At 35.5% G+C, this 26,781-nt stretch overlaps 1 protein-coding gene across 1 annotated transcript in view; it reads left to right on the forward strand.

Annotated features, from left to right (window-relative positions):
• ADAMTS19 (ADAM metallopeptidase with thrombospondin type 1 motif 19) overlaps positions 1-26,781 on the forward strand; it is a 280,962-nt gene that overhangs the window by 188,713 nt on the left and 65,468 nt on the right. The window contains exon 16 of the mRNA XM_070045097.1: positions 6,093-6,173. Coding sequence (XP_069901198.1) covers positions 6,093-6,173 — 81 coding nt within the window. The remainder of the gene's footprint in view (positions 1-6,092; positions 6,174-26,781) is intronic.

The raw sequence follows: 26,781 nt of genomic DNA on the forward strand, positions 1-26,781 counted from the left end.
TGAACTGATGATGATTGATCTATGTAGTGTGAATTTTAAGGTGATCCACAACAAAAAGTGATATCTGTACTGAAATATAATAACCCACCAATAAGCTTTATATACAGAAAATGCTTTATACTGAAGCCCTCAAGCTTACGGAGAGGAAGCAGACATTTCTATGTTCACGTTAGTGTCTTACCTAGACATCTATCTATTGAACTATCTTAGTATTTATGATTAAATTTTCATTATCATTCATATTCTTACATTACATACATCAACTTTTTCCTTTTTTACATTTCTTGTTCAAATACCAAGACCTGACCTAAAAATATGTATTTGTTTTGATACAAAGAATAAGCCATTTATATTTGAATAATCAAGAAGACTGAGTTCATTCTAGATTTTAAAAAATCCTTCACAAAAGAAAATTAGACACAGCCCTCGAAAGCTGAATATAACCTTTCTCTAGGCCCCAGCAGAATAAAAGATAAGTGAGCTTGAAGAACTTGAAGCCTAAAAATAACTAAGGCCCAGGGTAAATTGCAGATCAAAATCTCAATCTCCAAAGCTGTGAAAAAAGGTGACAGGTCCTACACGTCAAAATCTGTCAGAACTCATTTAGAATAGTCAGATGGAGCTGTAACAGGCTCTTATACTTTCACCTAAGTGCAATTATAATAAGCTTTTCAGCCTGATTGTGATGGGAGACGTTTTTATAGTGCAGAAGTTCAAATCAAGTCTGAAAGACTGAAGAGATTTAAAGACACTAGAATTTTTGAAGACTATTCCTGCATAGTTACTTAATTTGCATGGAAACAGTTCACTGAAGAATACCGATGCACATTCAGCACTGGACCTTTTTCTTAGTTGTAATAACACTTAATTTTTAAACTAAGCATTGACAACAGAAATAACAGTTAAAAATCAGTAATGCGGTTCATTCTGACTGCAGTTAGGTGGATACATTTTTCCCCCAGATTCCTAATTCAAATCTCCTTTGTTTTTATTGCACTTTAATTTCTACTGTTGTTTATTAGTTTGTTTGTAAGTTATATTAATGACATATGTTATTTGGAAAATGTCTAAAATGCCTACGATATTGGGAATATCAGAGACGAATAATGTTACTTCCTTACAACAATCTGTCTTCCTTGCAACTCTCTGCTAGTTTAACATTGCTTACAGGGAAGAGACTAGAATTCTTAACTTGGACCATAGGGCCCTGTATGGTGTTGTTCCTACTTGTCTCTCTGGCATCATCTCACACCAAGGTCACTTTCCTTCTCTAAGCTGCAGCCACCAGATCTGTTACAGACGCTCAAACTGACCATGCTCCCTCTAGCACCTTGCATTTAAAAATATTGTTCTGTTAGCTTCCCCTTAGCTTTGCCTGGTTAATTCCTAGATGTCACTTAGATCTCAGTTCAAATGTCACTTCTTCAATGAAGTGTTCCCTGAACAACCTCTACCTCCTATCACCAACTAGTTTAGTGATTCTTACCGTATTTGTATCTGTACGGTTCAGTTGTATGGTAATTTTCTAATTTTACACCCTTTGGTCTTTCCTGCTAGATTTTAAAGATCAGTGAGGAAAAGTATCATGGCTACTGTTGTTGAATACCCTATTCCCAATGACCAGTATAGTGTGTGATCCATTAACATTTGTTAATTTAATTAATAATGGAACATTATATTGTTACGACTTTAAAAAATACAAATCTGTATGAGTCCTTAATTATATCGTGGGCTTCATTTACTTGTGACTTTAGGAATGTGGTATTCATTTCTCTTGAGACAATTTTATCCTTGTAGTTTATGGACTTCCTAAAATTTCTTGAAGGAATTGTAGCCTTATTTGGTCCAGTTGGCCATGCACACTGTATATATTGTATGAGTAACACATGTGCAGACACGTGTGGGTGTTTTCAGTCCCTGTACTCTATTTAGAGTTTGCTAAATCATTTTTGTTGGAGCTAGAAAATCAACTTAAGAAGAGAATTCTTTTTCCTTTGTACATTTATCATGTCTTTCATTGGAACTTGCCTGGCCAGGGGATAATTTTTTAAGGGATTTTTAAAGGTAAGTTGTATATTTGGCCACTTGTGCAACTATATAGTTATCAATCTACATTTAGAAGAAGGTGGGCATAAAACCTGTTATTCCTAGTACAAGAGATGATGATACTAATCCTGTACAAGGAACACATGCTCTTAGGCTTTTTATTTGTATGTTTGCCACAGCAGTAAGAGAGTCATAGTGTCATGTATTCTACCCTGTGAAATAGTAGCAGCAGGCCATAGCTGGAATCAGACAGATCTGAGTTCAAACCTTGCGTCAGCTAATTACTAACAAGGAAGTCTTGAAAAAGGCAGTTTTTTTCTCTACCTTTATTTTCCAGTCTATTAAATATCTACCTTAGATGGTATCATTATGGCTAAATGAAATAAATTATCTATAATTGTGACTAGCACATAGCAGTTGATCAAAATGTGGCATTTATCATTAATACTACCGAGAAGATAATGATTACTTTGGGCATTTTAAGATGGCTGATTAAGAATGGGATCTCTGGTTATGAAATAGGATCTTCCTATGTACAAAGCAAACTGTCCAACGTGAGGATCAAATTTATGACCTTGACATCACAGGTTTTATTTCAGCTTCTGAGCTCAGCAGTAACCACTCGTATATTCACTTCTTTTAAAAATGTGCATTCTCAATTGTGCTAAATGGCTTATTTACTGAAAAATATCTAGAGCCTCAGTCTTCGGCTATCCCTCTTCAGATGTCTTTGCTTAATATTTTTCTTGCTCTCTTTCTTCTTTAAACTTAATCTAACTCACCTGTCCTCCAAGCCTTTTCAATTGAATAATTGCTCTATATTATATATTGCTCTATACTATCTGTAGTATATAGATATTACTATAAACTTATACGTAACTGTTGTCCTAAAATACAACATACCTCTGGGTTTCCTGCTAAACTCAAACAGGAATTTACAGTTACTACCTCTCCTCTACTTTTCTCTATCTACTCTTCTTTTTCAACATCCTGAAACTTATCATCTTCTCCAAACACATTACTAAATTTATTTGCTCAGAGATGAACAGTTACCTCTTGATTGTGACATCCAATGGGCTCTCCTTGGTCACCTTTCTCTTTGATGTCTGTACAGCTTTTTGCACCAACAATTCTTTTTAAAATATTCTAATTCATAAGATCCTACTACATCAAAATAGCCAGATCTCTACCTCTCATGATTATTCCTTCTCTGTATTCTTTCCTAATTTTTTTTTTTCAGTCTCTCTGTTAAAAACCATAGGGCTTCCCTGGTGGCACAGTGGTTAAGAATCTGCCTGCCAATGCAGGAGATATGGGTTTGAGCCCTGGTCCAGGAAAATCCCACATCCTGTGGAGCAGCTAAGCCCATGCACCACAACTACTGAGCCTGTGCTCTAGAGCCCGCAAGCCACAACTACTGAGCCTGCGTGCCTAGAGTCCATGCTCTGCAACAAGAGAAGCCACCACAGTGAGAAGCCCACACACCGCAACAAAGAGTGGCCCCCACTCGCTGCAGCTAGAGAAAGCCCGCACACAGCAATGAAGACCCAATGCAGCCAAAAATAAATAAATTAAATAAACAAATTAAAAAAAAAAAACATAACTGTCACCGAGGTTGCATCCTTGACTTCTTCTGTCTCTCAGTTTTCTCCGTTAACTCTCATGGCTTAAATTACTGCCTCACAAAGGTACTTCAACAGGCTGACCTTTTCCTGGAGTTGCAGAAGTTCCAGAGTTCTTACTGGATATTTTTACTAGTGTGTTATACTGTTTTGTTAAAAACAAATTGCAAAGCCAAACATCAGATTATTGCCCAAACTTGACTTCCATGTTCCTATAAACGATGGCTGCATTTGCACATAATAATGAAGAATTGTGTTCAATGTTTATTTCCCCACTTTCTATTGGTTCTCAAATTCAGAATTTGTTTTCTTTACTATGCCTTCTGGTTTTTCTACCTTAGCCTCTAGCACTCCTGGATTTTTACATTAGCCTCCTGACACTGTTATCTACAACTATATCGCTGGGCATCTTGCATACTGCTGTCAGATAAAGCCTCTCCAAGCTGGTATCTAACTACCACATTCCTTGCTGTAGAATGTTCAGTAGCTTCAAATGGATAAATTCAGTGTCCTGGGCATGCATTTAAACTCTCCTAATATAGCCAAGTTCTTACACCTTCTCATTCTGTCAGAATTATTATATTTCTGTGGTCCTAAAAATACCACTTACTATGTTACTTTTCTTTACATTCAGTGAACTCATTCTTTTTCTGTATGTAGTTGACTCTTAAATAACAAAGGTTTGAACTGCATTGGTCCACTTATATGTGGATTTTTAAAAATAGTAAATACTATAGTACCACACGACCTGCAGTTGTTTGAATCCACGGATGTAGAACCACGGATACAGAGGGTGCACTATTTATTATACTCAGATTTTTTACTGCATGGAAGATCAGTGCCCTTAACCCCTGCATTGTTCAAGGGTCACCTGTATATCCAAATTCTATACGTTCTTCAAAGACAGTTAATCTATCTGCTTGTTTATGAAGCTTTCCTTGACTATATGAAATGTTCTCTCCTCTGAATCATTGTGACTCCTGCTGATGCCAGTGTTTCTCAAACATAAGTAATGTATATAACCACTTAAAAGAAAAAAAGGAAAAAAATCCCACTTCTGTGAGTTAAAATAGCAGCGAAACTTTTGAGTATTGACGTGATCAGAGAAGGGGGACAGTTTAAACAACATTGATTTACATTCTTCAGCAGGGAATTAAACTATTTTGAATATGATCTTTTTAACATAAATTTGGAAGTTTTATTTAAGTCGTTTTTATGTAAGATATTTGTGCCTTGTCTTGATTCAATTATAAGCTCATTGAGTACACAGACCTTCTTACCTTACTTCAATATACCAATAGACAGTAAACATTTGTTTCCATTTTCATTGCTGCATATTGTGTTCATATAACAAAGTGGAAGTGCTTGTATGATTTGGTGTTACTAAAAATGGTTAAATTGAGTAAGTATTATTTGCTAATGGAAATGTTGATTTGAAAAGCACAGACCTCTAATCCCGGACACTACCACCAGGTGGGGTGTCTGTTACCTTTTGGTAAACACCAAATAACTGTCAACAGTTTCAGGAATTTGAATTATTGATCAACAGGAGACAACTCTGGGATTAGCTGTTATACCTTTTTAACGTAGCTTTGAAATTAGACTTTTATCAGGGCTGTATGTAGCTACACAGAAGTACTAAGAAGACTATTAAATGTTATTTTACTATAATTTTAAAGCATAACTATTAAGCCAAAAGTTGGCATCTGCTGTCTTTTCTGTACCAAATGAAGTCTTGATTTTGACTTTTTATGCACACTTTCTCTTCTATCCAGCTTTATCTTACCATCTTATTTCACTTCAGGCATTACATTCCTAACCACTGCTGAAGAATATTTCCTAAGAAACACCTAATTGTATCTTGCTCCTAGCCGTCTGACACCTTCCAGGGTGACACCAGATTGCTTGGTGTGGCCTTATTACACTTCTCTCCAGCCCCAGATTCAAAACCCTTGGCTAATCTTCCAGAGAGGGCTTGGTCTCTCTTGTCCTATACTCAACAACTTCAGGGACCAGACATCCGCCATCTGTATGCTCTCCAGCTGTGTTTGCTCCTTCCACCCACTTTCTAACTTAAAGGCGTTCCATGAGCAGAACTTAAGGCTGTTTGCTCTGTTCCAAGATTCACTGTGTTTCTAACCAGGCTGTCCTGTTGTGCTTTTTTTCTCACCTCATAATTCATAAGCTGTCAGGGAGATTTACAGTCACCTACTTGCTCTTGATAGCGTTGTATTCTCAACATTTTTCCAAGAAACTTCTCCACTTGAACTTATGACAGCTTTTATACATAATTTTTTTTCTTTACATAGGTATTGAAGTATCACAGCAAAAGCCAAAACCAAAAGAGAGATAGGGCAAGTCAATGAAGAAAAGAAGAATTAGAAAAAACTCAAGATGTATTTCATGTTTTATTGATTCTTACAGGTTATGTAGAAGTGTTGGTGATACCTGCTGGAGCAAGAAGAATCAAAATTGTGGAGGAAAAGCCGGCACACAGCTACTTAGGTAACCTGTGTTACAGACGCAGAGCCCATGCAAGTCCAAGCTTAGCTGCCCTGCCCTGAGAGTGCTCTTATGCCCAAGACTTTAGTGTGTTTCTAGTTACATGTTTGAATTTCCCAGGAAGCACCTCTTGTCATATCAAGTAGGAATTTTTTCCTTCCCTCCCAGGGGCTTCCCAGGAGCAAAAGCAATCTGGTTGTCTCTGTGTTTGGTGGCGGTGGGTGTTATAAATTACTTCCTCATGTTAGTCCGTGTTGGGAAACAAACACTCATTGGGGGATTTGGGTATGTTTTATTTCATATATATATATATATATACATATTTAATAAATATATTTCATATATTCATGAACATAAATGTATACATATTCATGTTTACTGCATGTGCAAATGCATACATCAATGTGTGTGTATATATATATATATAATGATTGCTCTATAATTTGGAAATCTTGTGGGATTCTTAAAAAAATTTCTATGTACTAAAAGGACTTCCCCTTTTAATGGAAGACAATGCTCTCTTTTGCCTCACTTCAGGTGTACTCATTTATGAAGAAAGTATTTTTTAAAAAATTTTTAATAGAAAAAGTTGACTTGCATTATTATGTAGTTTCAGGTATACTGCATAGTGCTTTGACATATGCATACATTATGAAATGGTCACCACCATAAGTCTAGTAACCATCTGTTCCCAAATGAAGTTATTACAATGTTATTGACCATATTCCTTTTGCTGTGTATGACAGGACCTTGACTTGCTAATTTCATTACTGGAGGTTTTTACCTCTTACTACCCTTCACCTATTTCATGTACCCCCCCCCGCCCTCTCTCTCTGGCAGTCACCCCTTTGTATCTAAGAGTTTCTGTTTGTTTTGTTTGTTTTTCTTGTCTGACTGCTATGGCTAGGACTTCCAATACTATATGGAATGAAAGTGGTGAGAGTGGGCATCTTTATCTTATTCCTGATTCTAGAGGAAATGCTTTCACCTATTTACGATTGAGTATGATGTTGGCTGTGGTTTTGTCATATCTGGCCTTTATTATGTTGAGGTATATTCCCTTTATACCCACTTCATTGAAAGTTTTTTTTATCATAAATAAATGTTGAATTTTGTACAAAGCTTTTTCTGCACCTATTGAGATGATTATATGATTTTTATTCCTCAGTTTGTTTACATGATGTGTCACATTGATTTGTGGATAATGAACCATCCTTGCAACTCTGGGATAAACCTCACTTAATCATGGTGTAATATCCTTTTAATGTATTGTTGAATTTGATTTTCTAATATTTTGTTGAGGAGTTTTAGATCTATATTCATCAGGGATATTGGCCTGTAATTTTCTTTTCTTCTGGTGTCTCTGTCTAGTTTTGGTATCAAGGCAATTCTGGCCTCACAGAATGAATTTGAAAGTGTTCCTTTCTCTTCAGTTTTGGGGAATAGTTTGAGAAGGATAGACATTAACTCTTCTTTAAATGTTTGGTAGATTCACCTGTGGAGCTGTCTGGTCCTTGACTTTTGTTTATTGGGAGTTTTTTGATTACTGAATCAATTTCATTACTGGTAATTGGTCTTTCATACTTTCTACTTCTTCCTGATTCAGTCTTGGGAGATTGCACATTTCCAGGAATTTATTCATTGCTTATAGGTTGTCCAATTTATTGATGTATAATTATTCATAGTAATCTCTTATGATCCTCTGTATTTCTCTGGTGTTAATTGTAACTTTCTTTTCATTTATGATTTTATTTAATTGGGCCCTTGAGAAAGTGTTTTTAAATCTTTAAGTACTACTTCTGGAAAAAAATTCTATCAGCTATTTTAATTAGGCCAGTTAATGATTTTTAAATATATGAAAGAAAATATTATGTTGTCAAAATACATATTGCTTATAAATTAATATTTCAAACTAAGTCATGTAAAATGATCTTTTATAGTCATGGCATCCACAGATAGAGGTATGTAATGTGATATGCTGGAAAAAGACTAAATATTCTCCCAGAATTTAAACATTGTATTTATATTATTTTTTTATTTTTATATTTTTATTTTATATTGGAGCATATTTGATTTACAATGTTGTATTAGATTTAGGTGTACAGCAAAGTGATTCAGTTATACATATACATATATCTGTTCTTTTTCAGATTCTTTTCCTATTTAGGTTATTACAGAATATTGAGTAGAGTTCCCTATACTATACAGTAGGTCCTTGTTGATTCCTATTTTATATATAGTAGTGTGTATATGTTAATCCCAACCTCCTAATTTACACCCTCGCCCTTTTTTCCCTTTGGTAACCATAAGTTTGTTTTCTAAGTCTGTGAGTCTGTTTCTGTTTTGTAAGTAAATTCATTTGTATCATTTGTTTAGATTCCTCATGTAAGTGATATGATATTTGTCTTTCTCTGACATCACTTAGTATGATAATCTCTAGATCCATCTATGTTGCTGCACATAGAATTATTTTATTCGTTTTTATGGCTGAGTAATATTCCATTGTATATATGTACCGGCATCTTCCTTATCCATTCATCTGTTCATGGACATGTACACTGCTCCCATAGCTTCACTATTGTGAATAGTACTGCAATAAATATTTAGGGTGCATGTATCTTTTCGAATTAAGGTTTTCTCCAGATATATGCCCAGGAGTGGGATTGCTGGATCATATGGTAGCTCTATTTTTAGTTTTTTGAGGAACCTCCATAATGTTCTCCATAGTGGCTGTACAAATTTACATTCCCACCAACAGTGTAGAAAAAGGTTCCCTTTTCTTCACACCCTCTCCAGCATTTACTGTTTGTAAGCTTTTTGATGATGGACCATTCTGACCGGTGTGAGGTGATACCTCATTGTAGTTTTGATTTGCATTTCTCTAATAATTAGCGATGTTAAGCATCTTTTCATGTGCTTTTGACCATCTGTATGTCTTCTTTGGAGAAATGTCTATTTAGATCTTTGGCCCATTTTTGGATTGGGTTGTTTGTTTTTTACATATTGAGTTGCGTGAACTGTTTGTATATTTTGGAGATTAATCTCTTGTCAGTTGCATCAATTGCAAACATTTTCTCCCATCCTGTGGGTTGTTTTTTTGTCTTGTTTATGGTTTCCTTTGCTGTGCAAAAGGTTTTAAGTTTAATTAGGTCCTGTTTGCTTATTTTTGTTTTTATTTTCATTGCTCTAGGAGGTGGATCCAAAAAGATATTGCTGCAAATTATGACAAAGTGTATTCTGCCTATGTTTTCCTCTAAGAATTTTATAATATGCAGTCTTACATATAGATCTTTAATCCATTTTGAGTTTATTTTTGTATTATGGTGTTAGAGAATGTTCTAATTTCAGTCTTTTACATGTAACTGTCTAGTTTTCCCAGCACTACTTATTGAAGAGACTGTCTTTTCTCCATTGTATATTCTTGCCCCCTTTGTCATAGATTAATTGACCATAGGTGTGTGGGTTTATTTCTGGGTTTTCTATCCTGTTCCATTTGTCTATATTTCTGTGTTTGTGCCAGTACAAAACTGTTACTCTAGCTTTGTAGTATAGTCAGAAGTCAGGTAGCCTGGTTCCTCCAGCTCCATTTTCCTTTCTCAAGATTGCTTTGGCTATTTGGGGTATCTTGTGTTTCCACACAAATTTTTAAATTTTTTGTTCTACTTCTGTGAAAAATGTAATTGGGAATTTGATAGGGATTACATTGAATCTATAGATTGCCTTGGGTAATATAGTCATTTTGACAATATTGATTCTTCCAATCAAGGAACAGGGTATATCTTTCTATCTGTTTGCCTCATCTTCTGTTTCTTTCATCAAAGTCTTTTAGTTTTCAGAGTAGGGGTCTTTTGCCTCCTTAGGTAGGTTTATTCCTATGTATTTTTTTCTTTTTGATGTGATGGTAAATGGCATTGTTTCCTTAATTTCTCTTTCTGATATTTCATTGTTTTTGTATAGAAATGCAACAGAAATCTGTGTATTAATTTTGCGTCCTGCAACTTTACCACATTCATTGATGAGCTCTAGAAGGTTTCTGGTAGCATCTTTAGGATTTTCTATATATGGTACCATATCATCTGCGGACAGTGACAATTTTACTTCTTTTCCAATTTGGATTTCTTTTACTCTTTTTTTCCTCTGATTGCCATGGGTAGGACTTCCAAAACTATGTTGAATAAAAGTGGCAGGAGTGCACATCCTTGTCTTGTTCCTGTTCTTAGAGGAAATACTTTCAGCTTTTCACCATAGAGTATGATGTTAGCTGTGGGTTTGTCATATATGGCTTTTATTATGTTGAGGAATGTTCCCTCTATGCCCACTTGCTGCAGAGTTTTTATCATAAATGGGTGTTGAACTTTGTCAGAAGATTTTTCTGCACCGATTGAGATGATCATATGGTTTTTATTCTTCAATTTGTTAATGTCGTGTATCGTACTGATTGATTTGTGGAGACTGAAAAATCCTTGCATACCTGGAATAATCCCACTTAATCATGGTGTATGATCCTTTTAATGTATTGTTGGATTCGGTTTGCTAGTATTTTTGGGTCTATGTTCATCAATGATATTGATCTGTAATTTTCTTTTTTTGTGGTATCTTTGTCTGGTTTTGGTATCAGTGTGATGGCAGCCTCATAGAATGAGTTTGTGAGTATTCCTTTCTCTGCAATTTTTTGGAATAGTTTTAGAACAATGGTTGTTAACTCTTCTCTAAATGTTTGATAGAATTTACCTGTAAAGCCAGTAAAAGTCCTGGACTTTTGTTTGTTGGGAATTTTTTAATCACAGTTTCAGTTTCAGTACTTGTGATTGGTCTGTTCTTATTTTCTATTTCTTCCTGGTTCCATCTTGTGAGATTGTACCTTTCTAAGAATTTGTCCATTTCTTCTAGGTTGTCCATTTTATTGGCAAATACTTGCTTATAGTAGTCTCTTATGATCCTTTTTTATTTCTGTGGTGTCGTAACTTTTCCTTTTCATTTCTAGTTTTATTGATTTGGGCTTTCTTCCTTTTTTCTTGATGAGTCTGCCTAAAGGTTTATCAATTTTGTTTATCTTTTCAATGAACCAACTTTTAGTTTCTTTGATCTTTTCTACTGTTTTCTTCATCTCTATTCCATTTATTTCCACTCTGATCTTTATGATTTCTTTCCTTCTACTAACTTTGGGTTTTGTTTGTTCTTCTTTCTCCAGTTGCTTTAAGTGTAAGGTTAGGTTGTTTATTTGTCATTTTTCTTGTTACCTGAGGTAAGATTGTATTGTTATAAACTTCCCTCTTAGAACTGCTTTTGCCACATCCCATAGGTTTTGTTTTGTCATGTTTTCATTTTCATTTGTCTCTAGATATTTCTTGATTTCCTCTTTGATTTCTTCAGCGATTGATTAATTATTTAGTAACATATTGTTTAGCCTCCATGTGTTTGTGTTTTTGTGCAGTTTTTTTCTTGTAGTTGATTTCTAATCTCATAGTGTTGTTTTTAGAAAAGATGCTTAATATGATATCAGTTTTTTTTAATTTATTGAGACTTGCTTTATGGTCCAGCATGTGATCTATCCTGGGGAATGTTCCATGTGCATGTGAAAAGAATGTGTATTCTGCTGCTTTTGGATAAAATGTTCTATCAATATTAATTAAGTCCATCAGGTCTAATGTGTCATTTAAGGCCCATGTGTCCTTATTCATTTTCTGTCTGGAAGATCTGTGCACTGATGTAAGTGGGGTGTTATAGTCCCCCACTATGATTGTGTTACTGTTGATTTCTCCTTTTATGGCTATTAGCATTTACCTTATATATTGAGGTGCTTCTGTGTTGGGTGTATATATATTTACAATTGTTATATCTTCTTCTTGGATTGATCCCTTGATCATTATGTAGTGTCCTTCTTTGTCTCATCTAACAGCCTTTATTTTAAAGTCTCTTTTGTCTGACATGAGTATTACCACTCCAGCTTTCTTTTGATTTCCATTTGCATGGAATACCTTTTTCCATCTTCTCACTTTCAATCTGTATGTGTCCCTAGATCTGAGGTGGGTCTCTTGTAGACAACATATATACGAATCTTCTTTTCATATCCATTCATCTACTCTATGTCTTTTGGTTGGAGCATTTAATCCATTTACATTTAAGGTAATTATCAATATGTATGTTCTTATTGCCATTTTGTTAATCGTTTCGGATTTGTTTTCGTAGGTCTTTTTTCTTCCATCCCTCTTTTATTATCTTCTCTTGTTATTTGATGACTATCTTTAGTGTTGTGTTTGGATTCCTTTTTCTTTTTTATGTGTATAGCTATTGTAGATATTTGGTTTATGGTTACCATGAGCTTTTGATATAGCAGTCTGTATATAGACAAGATTGTCCTAAGTTGCTGGTCTCACTTTCAAATGCATTACTAATATCCTGCATTGGTACTTTCCTCACAGTTGCTGGTTTTGATATCATATTTGTGTGTGGATGATTTCCTACCTTTACTCTGTTTGTCTTTACCTGTGAGCTTTCCCGTTCGTGTTTTTCTTCTTTCTAGTTGTGGCCTTTTCTTTTCTGCCTAGAGAAGTTCCTTTAGTATTTGCTGTAAAGCTGATTTGGTGGTGCTAAATTCTCTTAGCTTTTACTTGTTTGGAAATCTTTTGATTTCTCCATTGAATCTGAATGAGAGCCTTGCTGGGTAGAGTATTCTTGGTTGCAGGTTTTTCCTTTTCATCACTTTAAATATATCATGCCACTCCCTTCTGTCCTGCAGAGTTTTTGCTGAAAAATCAGCTGATAACCTTATGGGGATTCCCTTGTATTTTATTTGTTGCTTTTCAAGTGTTGCTTTTAATATTTTCTCTTTGTCTTTAATGTTTATCAATTTAATATGTATCTCAGTGTGTTCCTCCTTGGGTTTATCCTATATGGAACTCTGCACTTCTTGGACTTGGGTGACTGTTCCCTTTCCTATGTTAAGGAAGTTTCAGCTATTGTCTCTTCAGATATTTTCTCAGGTCCTTTCTCTCTCTTGTGTCCTTCTGGGACCCACATAATGTAAATGTTGGTGTGTTTCATGTTGTCCCAGAGGTCTCTTAGGCTGTCTTCATTTCTTTTCATTCTTTTTTCTTTATTCTGTTCCACGGCAGTGATTTCCACCATTCTGTCTTCCAGCTCACTTATTCGTTCTTCTGCCTTATTTATTCTGCTATTGATTCCTTCTAGTGTGTTTTTCATGTCAGTTATTATATTGTTCATTTCTGTTTGTTTATTCTTTATGTCTTCTAGCTCTTTGTTAAACATTTGTTGTATCTCCTTAGTCTGTGCCTCCATTCTTTTTCCGAGATCTTAGATCATCTTTACTATCATTACTCTGTATTATTTTTTGGGTAGATTGCCTATCTCCAGTTCACTTCATTGTTCTTCTGGGGTTTTATCTTGTTCTTTTGTCTGGAACATATTCCTTTGTTGTCTCATTTGTCTAACTTTCTGTGATTGTCATTTCTGTTCCGTAGGCTGCAGAGTTGTAGTTCCTCTTGCTTCTCATGTCCTCCCCCATCTCACTGGGATTTCTTCTTTGTCTTTAGATGTAGAATATCTTTTTTGGTAGATTCCCGTCATTCTTGTCAATGGTTATTCAACAGTTTATTGTGACTTTTGTGTTTTCTTGAGAGGAGTTGCACTCTAGTTCTACTCAGCCGTCTTGTCTCCAACCTAAAAATCTGTTTCTCAAAAAATTAGCCTCATTAACAGGTCTTCCACAAGGTCACTCTTAATGATGGCCTTTATTCATTTAACTGCCTTAATCAGCACTCACTACTTCAGCAAAATTCAGCTATACACATAGGCTATAATTCCCAGGCTCCTATGAAAGAAATTCAGCTTCAGTTTCTGTCCACTGCAGATGTGTAGCTGTTTAAGCCAGTGTTAAATTTACACTGTTCTGTCTCCTCCCCAGGTGATAAGGAAGGGGGATGTGAAGACCAGCATCCTTAAAATTCTGTGGCTGTCTCTCTGCATTCAACAGATCAAAAGCCATAAACACTGTATTTATATTATCTTTAAAGAAAACCTTTATATCTTTTTTTCCTTCTTAACAAAATTATTTCCTCCTTATTCTTTCTCAACTCAGAAATAATGTCCCAATAGGGAAACACTTTGTACATGAAAAAATAACCCAGTGTTGTTACATGATTGTTTCTGCTCTGTAAAATTAAAAATGGTCTATACTTGGATCAAATCATTTTTCACATTAGGGTTTGTTTTCTAGGAGTAGGAAAATTTGAGGAAAGGAACAATACAAGAAATTTATTTATTTATTTGTTTGTTTGTTTTTTGGCTGTGTTGGGTCTTCGTTGCTGTGCACGAGCTTTCACTAGTTGCGGCGAGTGGGGGCTACTCTTCGTTGCAGTGCACAGGCTTCTCATTGTTGTGGCTTCTCTTGTTGCAGAGCACGGGCTTTAGGTGCACAGGCTTCACTAGTTGTGGCACGTGGGTTTAGTAGTTGTGTCTCGTGGGCTCTAGAGCGCAGGCTTAGTAGTTGTGGTGCACGGGCTTAGTTGCTCTGCGGCATGCGGGATCTTCCCAGGCCAGGGATTGAACCCATGTCCCCTGCATTGGCAGGCGGATTCTTAACCACTGCACCACCAGGGAAACCCAAGAAATTTTTTATCATGTGACACACCCATTAGTCGGTCATTATTAATGTATAAAGTTTATCTATTTTTACCTGCTGTGGTTTTTAAATGCATTTTAAATGCAAGTAAATCATCCCATATATCCAAATTCAGATTAATACCCATTTTTGGAGGTGCTGTGTAAAATTGAGACAGTTTTAATACATTCGTTTAATAGTAGACAGTTGGCAATTACATTTGGGAATATGTTTTCTTTTTTCCAAGCTGGAAAGGAATATAGGTGTCTCAAATGGAGTTTTCTCAAATTCTACAAAACTCCACATTGTGCTCTGATTTTTAATACCCTAGCAAATGTGCCTAAATACACCTACCATTTTTACAAATTTGACAGCTCCATGCTCCCTCTAATTCCTTACTAACCAGGGTCTTCAACCAATCCTGTCTTGTTTTTGTCTCTCCTTGACAATAACTATGTTTATCAAGGACAGCAAATGCCCTCTTGTGTTGGACTCTCAATCTCTACATGGTTTCCCAGTGTTCCCATACTGTGGAGCACAAGCCTGGACCCTGTGCTCTGCTCTGCTCTGCTCTCTCCCTAGGGAATCACATTTGGCTCCTTTGCTTTACATTTTTGTTTGATGTAAATTATCAAATTCTCATATGTGCCTCAGAAATAATGCCTAAATCAAAAACTTTGTTTTTATCTGTGCTGAAACCTCTTCCTAGTTTTCCCCACTATAGTAAATGTCACTGTATTAGTGTCCTATGACTGTAGTGATGATTACCACAAAGCTGGTGGTATAAAACAACAGGAATGTATTATCCCACAGTTCTGGAGGCCATGATCAGTTTTACTGGACCAGAAATTAAGGTGTCTGCAAAGCTGTGCTCTCTCTGGAGTCCCTAGGGTGTCATCCATTCCTGGCCTCTTCCAGATTCTAGTGGCTACCAACATTCTTCTGCTTGTTACCACAACACTCCAACATCTGCCTCCCTAGTGTCACTGCCTTCTCTTCTTTTCTGTGTTCAGACCACTCTCTTCCTACCTCTTATAGGCTACATATGATTGCATTTTAGGCCCACTTGGGTAATCCAGGATAATCTCCCCTTCTCAAGATCCTTAATTTAATCATATTTGCAAAGGTATTTACTTGCCATATAAGATAGCATTCATATGTTCCAGGGATTCAGATGTGGGTATCTTTATTCCCTTTCAAAACTTTTTTTTACACTGTGGTAGAATACACGTAACATGATATTTACCATCTTAACTATATTAAGTGTACAGTTTGATAGCATTGAGTACATTCACTTTGGTGCTCAACCACCACCATCCTTCTTCAGAACTCTTTTCATCTTGTAAAACTGAAACTCTGTACCCATTAATAGCAATTCACCATTCCCCCCTCCTCCCATCCTCTGGTAACCTCCATTAGTCTTTCTATCTCCATGAATTTGACCACTCTGCATACCTCATGTATATGGAATCATACAGTAACTGTCTTTTTATTATTGACATATCTCTTATAATTATGTCCTCAAGATGTATCCATACTGTAGCATATGTCAACATTCCCTTCCTTTTAAAGGCTGAATAGTATTCCAGTGTATGTGTATAACACCTTTTGCTTATCTGTTCATTCATCCATGGATCCTTAGGTTGCTTCCACATTGTAGCTATTGTGAATAATGCTGCTATGAATATGGGTGTACAAATATCTCTTCAAGACCTGGATTTTCATTCTCTTGAGTATATACCTAGAAGTAGAATTACTGGATGATAGACTAATTCTATTTTTAATTTTTTGAGGAACTGCGTAACATTTTCCACAGTTGCTGTACCATTTTCCATTCCTACCAACAGGGTGAAAGGATTCCAGTTTCTCTATATCCTCACCAACACTTGTTTTCTGTTTATTTTGAATGTAGCCATCCTAATGGCTATGAGGTGATATCTCATTATGGGTTTGATTTGTATTTCTCTAATGATTAGTGATACTGAGCATCTTTTCATGTGCTTGTTGGTTTTGTATAACTTCTTTGGAGAAATATCTCTTCAGGTCCTTTGCCCATTTTTAAATTAGGTCCTTTTACAATTAGGTTCTTTGATTTTTTTGTTCATGAGTTTTTAGAAATTCTCGATATATTCTGGATTATAATCCCTTATCAGATTGATTTTCAAATATTTTGTCCCATTCTGTAGGTTTTTACTCTGTTAGTAATGTCTTTTAATGTACAAAAGTTTTAAGTTTTCATGAAATTTGTCTATTTTTCTTTTATAATCTGTACCTTTGGTGCAATGTCCAAGAAATCATTGTCAAATTCAATGTTGTGGAGCTTTTGCATATTATTTTCTTCTAAGAGTTTTATAGTTTTAGGTCTGACATTTAGATCTTTGATCCATTTGGAGTTAAATTTTATATGTGGTATTAGTTAAGGGTCCAACTTCAGTTTTCTGCATGTGGATACTCAGTTTTCCCAGGACTACTGGTTGAAAGACTGTCCTTTCTCCATTGAATGATCTTGGCACCCATGTCGAAAATCATTTGGCCATATTTGTAAAGGTTTATTTCTGGGATCTCTGTTCTATTCCCTTGGTTTATATGTCTGTTTTCATGCCAGTAGCACAGGGTTTTGATTACTGTAGCTTTCTAGTAAGTTTTGAAACCAGGAAGTGTGAGTCTCCAGCTTTGTTCCTGTTTTTCAAGATTGTTTTGGCTATTCATGGTCTCCTGAGATTCCCTATAAATTTTAAGATAGGGTTTTTTTTCACTTCTACACAAAAGGCCATTGGAAATTTGATAGGGATTCCATTCAATTTGTAGGGCACTTTGGATAATATTGACATCTTAACAATATTAACTCTTCCAATTCATGAACCTGGAATGTGTTTCCATTTATTTACATCTTCTTTAATTTCTTTCAGAAATGTTTTGTAGTTTTCATTGTATAAGTCTTTCACCTCCTTTGTTAAGTTAATTCCCAAGTGTTTAATTCTTTTTGATGCTGTGCTATTTGTAAATAGAAATGTTTTCTTAATTTATTTTGCAGATCATTCATTATTAGTGTATAGAAATTGAATTGCTTTTTGAGTGTTGACTTTATATCCTGCTACTTTGCTGAATTTATTTATTAGTTCTACTGGGCTTTTTGTAAAACTTCTATTGTTTTCTACATATAAGATCATATCATCTGCAAACAAAAATAATTTTACTTCTTCCTTTCTGATTTAGATGTCTTTTGTGCTCCTGAATTCAGTTTGCTAGTATTTTGTTGAGGATGTTGCATCATTGTTCATAAGGGAAATTGATCTGTAGTTTTCTTTTTTTGCAATGTCTTAGTCTAGGTTTGATATCTGGAAAATGCTGGCCTCGTAGAATGAGTTAGGAAGTATTCCCTCCACTTTTATTATTTTTAAAATTTAAGGATTTGTGTTAGATCTTTAAATGTTTGGTAGAGTTTACCAGTGAAGCCATAAGGTCCAGTGCTTTTCTTTGAGGGGATATTTTTGATTACTGATTCAGTCTCCTTACTAGTTATAGGTATACTTATAGGATTTCTGTTGCTTTGTGATTCAGACTTGGTAGGCTTTGTGTTTCTAAAAATGTGTTCATTTCATTTAGATTTTCCAGTGTGTTAGCATACAGTTGTTCATAGTATTTCTTATAATCCTTTTTATTTCTTTAGCATCAGTTGTAATGTCCCCACTTTCATTTCTGTCTTTTTTTTTTTAGTTGTCTTTTTTTCATTCTTTTTTTGCCAGATAGCTAAAGGTTTGTCAACTTTGTTGATCTTTTCAAAGAACTAACTTCTAGCTTTGTTGATTTTCTCTATTTTATATTTCTTTTATGTCTGTTTTAATCTTTATTATTACTATTTTTCTTCTTGTAGCTTTGAGTTTAGTTTGTTCTTTTTCCAGTTTCTGAGGTTGTAAAGTTAGGTTGTTAATTTGGGATGTTTCTTCTGTATCAATGTGTATATAGCTATAAATCCCAACCCACCCCCCACCCATAGCACTGCTTTCACTGTGTCCTGTAAGTTTTGATACATTGTGTTTTCATTTCATTTGTCTCAAGACATTTTCTAATTTACCTTGTGATTTCTTCTTTGATCCATTGGTTGTTTGAGTGTGTAGTTTCATTTCCACAAATTTGTGAATTTTCCAATTTGCCTTCTGTTACTGATTGCGAACTTCATCTCACTGTGTTCAGAGAAGATACTTTATATGATATCTATCTTTTAGGGCATGGATGTCTTTGTCGGGGGCGGGGGTCCATTATTCATCCTACCACAGTCACTAATTTCTATGCAGTAGTTTACACCAAAACTAGGAGTTCTCTTTGATAACTCTCTTTACCATTCTAATACAGTACATCAGCAAGTCCTCTCAGTTATTCAGATGTATCCTTTCCTCCATGTCAACTGTGACCCCTACCCAGGCCACTCCCTATTACATGGTCCTGCTTTATTACCTTTAGAGTTTATTGCTGTTTGAATTGTCTTATTTGTTTACATGCATGCTTTATATTATCTATCTCCATTGTTAATTCTTGAAAGCAGGGATCATTTTGCTCAGAGCCATATCTGCAGTAACTAAAACAGAGTCTGTTACACAGAAATTAATAAAGGATTTTTCAGTGAATTTTAATTAAGAAAAGATGATTCACACTTGTATAGTGATTAGCATGGGTTAGTGCATTAAATATCTTTGTTAAATAAGTCCTCACATCAACTTTATGAAGTAGGAACTTCTAATTTCTCAGTTTTTAAAATCAGAAAATAGAGGAACAGAGAATAAATTTGTTTCCCATGGTCACAAATCTTAAAAAGTTATGATCCTGGATTTAAACCCAAGAAGTGTGGCCACAGTATCTGATCATACTGTCTTTTCTTTTCTTTTTTCTTTTTTATCATTGGCTTCTATGCAACACTTGTGATTTTAAAGTACATGTCACATATGAAGAAATTTTCCTTGAACTTCTCCCAAATTCCCCCTTTTTCCCCATTTCTTAATTAATGTGATCGATTGTATGGAATTAATGGAAGGAAATACAAATCTTGAAACGACTATTTTTTTTCTTCAGTTAGTACCTCCAAGTTTGCCAGACCCCATTTTCTTTCCTTGGTGCAAATCTTTAAACATAGATCTTCAATCACTTTTTCTTGTTAAAAGAGCATTCAATTTGAAAAGGAAATTATATATCTGTGTTAAGTGCCTGGCCTTATTATTGTCAGTTTTCCTTGTGCTTAACATCAGGCCTAAGTTACTAGGGTCTTTTACTTGTGTAAAGAAATGGCATTAGTGCTTCTAAACATCCTGAATACTACTTGAGATTAAATCATTATTGGAAAAATTAGTATGTTACCATGTTTATTCAAGAACCTACTAAGTTTCCTTACTTGCTTGACTGAGGAAAAAACAATTCTCCTGATGGAAAGGTTCAAGAACAAAGACAAGGAGATCAGTTGCATGATTCTATCAAGAGAACAGGAATAAGAAAAACCCAAGTGCTTCTACAGACATTGAAGAAGTTAGCTGATGAAACTTGTTAGAAAATCGCTGTGAGTACTGATAGAAGAGAAAAATTCAAGGATTCTGGCTTAACTTGGCAAATAATAATGGAATTTACTGAGATAAGGCACGTGGATGAGGGGCAAGTTTGAAAAAAAACAATTAAAAAGAAATGATAAAGTATTAAAATCCTAGATTTCAAACCTAAAATCCTAGATTTCAAGCTTGTGATATGTGTTCTCTGCCTAAAGAATAGAGAGAATAGATCAGAGAATAAATACCATAAATCACATTTCCTAAAAGCTCTTTCAGGCATTGGAAGGAAGTCAAAGTCATTGAAAATCTTCATCTGAAATAGCTTTAGCAGAAAGAAAGAAAAATAAGTCATTTCTTGGCAAACTGGTTATTCTTTAATGAAGTAACTTATCTACATCAAACTAGATGTTATCTCACAGAAGACATTTAATACCCTTCCAGTACAGTTATTCTTTTTCATTACTCTCTTTGAGTTGTATCCCCATTTGCAATTATTATATGCTTTTCTGAAGATCATGGTTTTATTAATTTGTTAATAATTTATTCAAAAGTATAAAATGGAGAGTAGTTCAGGTAGGTCATCTATTTACAAAACCATTATAAGCTTATGATTTATAAAAATGTAAATGAGGTTGTATGGGTCAACTTAACCTTGCCTGCAGCTTTGCATGTAACCCACTGTGGGAAGAATTCCCAATGAAAACAGTTTAAAATGTTGAGCAAAATTCAAAAGGAGAAAAAAAGAACACTTTTTATATTTACCTCTGAACAGGAAAGAAGTTAAGGATTCCTCACATGTCAAAAACAAAGTGAGAACAGGAAGCCAGAGTATTAGGCTAACCAAAGCCCCACTTATGCTTAATCCTGATGACCAGTTTAGACCTTGAGAGCCAAGGGGAACTGGGCAGAAAATAAAGCCTAAGACCTTTACGAAGTGGAGACTCAAGACCCCTACGTAAAGCGGGACCCCCAAAGAATCTACGAGCTCAGTGCCAGAAGACATAGTAGTACATGTGTTGCATTTGCACCATAAAAGGAGAAAGACAGAAAATGTGTCTGTATTAACTTTGGTACTAGGTGGAGGTAGAAAATCCATTTCCCTGAGGATCTGCAACCAAGCAAATGCTTCTATGGATTTGCAGCACCAGTCTACTCTATAAAGTCCAGAACCCTCAAGATATTTATTTTAATGAGGCTACCAAAGTGGCTAGTATATGCAAATGCAAATCCTTCTTGAAGGTAAGTCACCTTTAAACCAGGCCTCAAAAGAATTCTATAAAGTTCAACAAATATAATTTTATAGTAAAAAAAAGTTCAGAAAATACAGATGGAAATAGACACTATAAGCAAAACAGTAAAACTAAGGGAGAGCAGAACCAGACATATATATTTGTATCATATGCAGAATATATAAAAATATTATGTTAATATGTTTAAATGTATAAAAAAGGGATTTAAAAATAAACAAAAATTGACTGAAAACATAGAGAACCAAATATAATTTTTTAAATAAAATTTTAAAAAATCAATCAGTAGAAAACAAGATAAGAGAAAAGCAACAAAAACATACAACAAGCAGCAAATCAAAAGATACCAACAATCTTAAACATTTAAAACTAAAGTCTGTAGTTAAAAGATGAAAATTATCAGACTGGATTTTACGAATAATTCACATATATTGTATTCATAAGAAATATATGTAAAACATGAGTCACAAAAATTAAAAATCAAAGAATGGAAACTGTACCAGAAAAATGCAAATCAGAAGAATACTGATATAGCCATAGTAATATGAGTCAAAACTCATTTTAAAGAAAAATGCATTACTTGAGGTAAAAAAGTTCACAAAATAATTATGAAAGAATCCAGTTTATCACAAACATATTATAATTTTAAATTATATGAACCCAGGAATATAGCTTTAAAGCAAAAATTGACCAAGAAAAATTGACAAATTCGTCATCATCATGAAATGAAACACACAAATATGGAGTAAACTGACTTCCAACCAAAATGTTGAGGTAACGCACAGAGAAAAAGTACTCTTTAAACAAATAATGCTGGAATAGCTTGATATTTATATGAGGAAGAAAATTGAACCTTGGCCCCAACCTTACAACATACACAAAAATTAACTCAAAACAGATTAGAAATCTAAACAAAGAAGCTAAAACTCTAAAACTTATAACAAAAAACATAATAGAAACATATTCATGACATTATGGTAAGCAAGGCTTTCTTTACAATGGATGTGCAAAAATACCAACTCTTCCACCAAAAAGGCATATACTGGATTTCATCAAAAATAAAAATACTAGAGGACTGGGGTTGGCTGCGTGAACACAGCCTGAAGGGATTAGTACACCACGGCTAGTCGGGAGGGAGTCCGGGAAAAGGTCTGGAACTGCTGAAGAGGCAAGAGACTTTTTCATGCCTCTTTGTTTCCCTGTGCATGAGGAGAAGGGAGTAAGAGTGCTGCTTAAAGGAGCTCCAGAGACGGGCCTGAGCCACAGCTACCATCGTGGACCCAGAGACGGGACTGAGATGCTAAGGCTGCTGCTGCAGCCACCAACAAGCCTGTGTGCAAGCACAGGTCACTATACACACCTCCACTCCTGTGAGCCTGTGCAGCTCACCACTGCCAGGGTCCCATGATCCAGGGACAACTTCCCCAGGAGAACACACGGTACACCTCAGGCTGGCGCAACGTCACACCAGCCTCTGCCACTGTAGGCTCACCCTGCACTTCATACCCCTCCCTCCCCCTGGCCTGAGAGAGCGAGATCCCCCTACAGCTGCTCCTTTAATCCCGTCCTGTCTGAGCAAAGAACAGACGCCCTCAGGTGACCTACACACAGAGGCTGGGCCAAATTCAAAGCTGAACCCAAGGAGCTGTGCGAACAAAGAGAGAAAGGGAAGTTTCTCCCAGCAGCCTCAGGAGCAGCAGATTAAATCTCCACAATCAACTTGATGTACCCTGCATCTGTGGAATACCTGAATAGACAACGAATCATCCCAAATGAGGAGGTGGACTTCGAGAGCAACAACATATTTTTTCCCCCTTTTTCTCCTTCTGTGACTGTGTATGTGTATGCTTCTGTGTGTGATTTTCTCTGTATAGCTTTGCTTTGACCATTTGTCCTAGAGTTCTTTCTCTCCGTTTTTGTTGTTGTTGTTTTTAATATAGTTTTCAGCACTTGTTATCATTGGTGGATTTGTTTTTTGGTTTGGTTGTTCCTTCTTTCTTTCTTTTTAATTACTTAAAAAAATTTTTTAATAATTATTTTTTGCTTTTTATTTTAATAACTTATTTTATCTCTTTCTTTTCTTTCTTTCTTTTCTTTCTTTCTTTCTTTCTTTCTTGTTTTCTTTCTTTCTTTCTTTTTTTCCTTCCTTCCTTCCTTCCTTTCTTCTCCCTTTTATTCTGAGTCATGTGGATGAGAGGCTCCTGGTGCTCCAGCCAGGTGTCAGGGCTGTGCCTCTGAAGTGGGAGAGCCAAGTTCAGGACATTGGTCTACCAGAGACCTCCCAGCTCCACGTAATATATGGCAAAAACCTCTAAGAGATCTCCATCTCAACACCAAGACCCAGCCCACTCAATGACCAGCAAGCGACATTGCCAGACTCCCTATGCCAAACAACTAGCAACACAGGAACACAACCCCAGACATTAGCAGAGAGACTGCCTAAAATCATACTAAGGCCACAGACACCCCAAAACATACCACAAGACGTGGACCTGCCCACCAGAAAGACAAGATCCAGCCTCATCCACCAGAACAAAGGTACTACTCCCCTCCACCGGGAAAACTACACAACCCATTGAACCAACCTTAGCCACTGGTGGCAGACACCAAAAACAACGGGAACTACAAACATGCAGCCTGCAAAAAGGAGACCCCAAACACAGTAAGTTAAGCAAAATGAAAAGACAGAGAAACACACAGCACATGAAGGAGCAAGGTAAAAACCCACCAGACCAAACAAATGAAGAGGAAATAGGCAGCTACCTGAAAAAGAATTCAGAGTAATGATAGTAAACATTATCCAAAATCTTGGAAATAGAATGGAGAAAATACAAGAAACGTTTAACAAGAACCTAGAAGAACTACAGAGCAAACAAGCAATGACGAACAACTCAAAAAATGAAATTAAAATTCTCTAGAAGGAATCAACAGCAGAATGACTGAGGCAGAAGAACGGATAAGTGACCTGGAAGATACAGTAGTGGAAATTAACTACTGCAGAGCAGAATAAAGAAAAAAGAATGAAAAGAATTAAGGACAGTCTTAGAGACCTCTGGGACAATATTAAAAGCACCAACATTAGAATTACAGGGGTCCCAGAAGAAGACGGGAAAAAGAAGGGGACTGAGAAAATATTTGAAGAGATTATAGATGAAAACTTCCCTAATATGGGAAAGGAAATAGTCAATAAAGTCGAGCAAGCACACAGAGTCCCATACAGGATAAATTCAAGGAGAAATATGCCAAGACACATATTAATCAAACTGTCAAAAATTAAATACAAAGAAAACATATTAAAAGCAGCAAGGGAAGAGCAACAAATAACACAAAAGGGAATCCCCATAAGGCTAACAGCTGACCTTTCAGCAGAAACTCTTCAAGCCAGAAGGGAGTGGCAGGACATATTTAAAGTGATGAAAGGGAGAAACCTACCAACAAGGTTACCCCACAAGGATCTCATTCAGATTCAACGGAGAATTTAAAAACTTTACCGACAAGCAAAAGCTAACAGAATTCAGTACAAACAAACCAGCTTTACAATAAATGCTAAAAGAACTTCTCTAGGTGGGAAACACAAGAGAAGGAAAAGACCTACAATAACAAACCCAAAACAATTAAGAAAATAGTAATAAGAACATACATATCAATAATTACCTTAAATGTAGATGGATTAAATGCTCCAACAAAAAGACATAGACTGGCTGAATGGATAGAAAAACAAGACCCATATATATGCTGTCTACAAGAGACCCACTTCAGACCTAGGTACACATACAAACAGAAAGTGAGGGGATGGAAAAAGATATTCCATGCAAATGGAAATCAAAGAAAGCTGGAGTAGCAATTTTCATATTAGACAAAGTAGACTTTAAAACAAAGACTATTACAAGAGACAAAGAAGGACACTACATAATGATCAAGGGATCAATCCAAGAAAAAGATATGACAATTGTAAATATTTATGCACCCAACATAGGAGCACCTCAATACATAATGCAAATGCTAACAGCCATAAAAGGGGAAATCGACAGTAACACAATTATAGTAGGGGACTTTAACACCCCACTTTCACCAATGGACAGATCATCCAAAATGAAAATAAATAAGGAAACACAAGCTTCAAATGGTACATTAAACAACATGGACTTAATTGATATTAAAGAAAATTCAAATCATATCAAGTATCTTTTCTGACCACAATGCTATGAGACTACATATCAATTACAGGAAAAAATCTGTAAAAAATACAAACAAATGGAGGCTAAGGAATACACTACTTAAAAACCAAGAGATCACTGAACAACTCAAAGAGGAAATCAAAAAATACCGAGGAACAAATGACAACGAAAACATGATGACCGAAAGCCTATAGGATACAGCAAAAGCAGTTCTAAGAGGGAATTTTATACCAATACAATCCTACCTTAAGAAACAGGAAACATCTTGAATAAACAACCTAACCTTACACCTAATGCAATTCGAGAAAGAAGAAAAAAAAAAACCCAAAGTTAGCAGAAGGGAAGAAATCAAAAAGATCAGATCAGACATAAATGAAAGGGAAATGAAGGAAATGATAGCAAAGATCAATAAAACTAAAAGCTGGTTCTTTGAGAAGATAAACAAAATTGATTAACCATTAGCCAGAGTCATCAAGAACAAAAGGGAGAAGACTAAAATCAGTAGAATTAAAATAAAAAAGGAGAAGTAACAACTGACACTGCAGAAATACAAAGGATCATATGAGATTACTACAAGCAACTATATGCCAATAAAATGAACAACCTGGAAGAAATAGACAAATTCTTGGAAATGCACAACCTGCCAAGACTGAACCAGGAAGAAATAGAAAATATGACCAGACCAATCACAAGCACTGAAATTGAAACTGTGATTAAAAATCTTCCAACAAACAGAAGCCCAGGACCAGATGGCTTCACAGCCGAATTCTATCAAACATTTAGAGAAAGGCTAACATCTATCCTTCTCAAACTCTTCCAAACTATAGCAGAGGGAGGAACACTCCCAAACTCATTCTACAAGCCCACCATTACGCTGATACCAAAACCAGACAAAGATGTCACAAAAAAAGAAAACTACAGGCCAATATTACTGATGAACATAGATGCAAAACTCCTCAACAAAATACTAGCAAACAGAATCCAAGAGCACATTAAAAGGATCATACATTATGATCAAGTGGGGTTTATCCAGAG

This window comes from Globicephala melas, chromosome 3, assembly GCF_963455315.2.
Source record: "Globicephala melas chromosome 3, mGloMel1.2, whole genome shotgun sequence".
NCBI classification, from domain to species: domain Eukaryota; kingdom Metazoa; phylum Chordata; class Mammalia; order Artiodactyla; family Delphinidae; genus Globicephala; species Globicephala melas.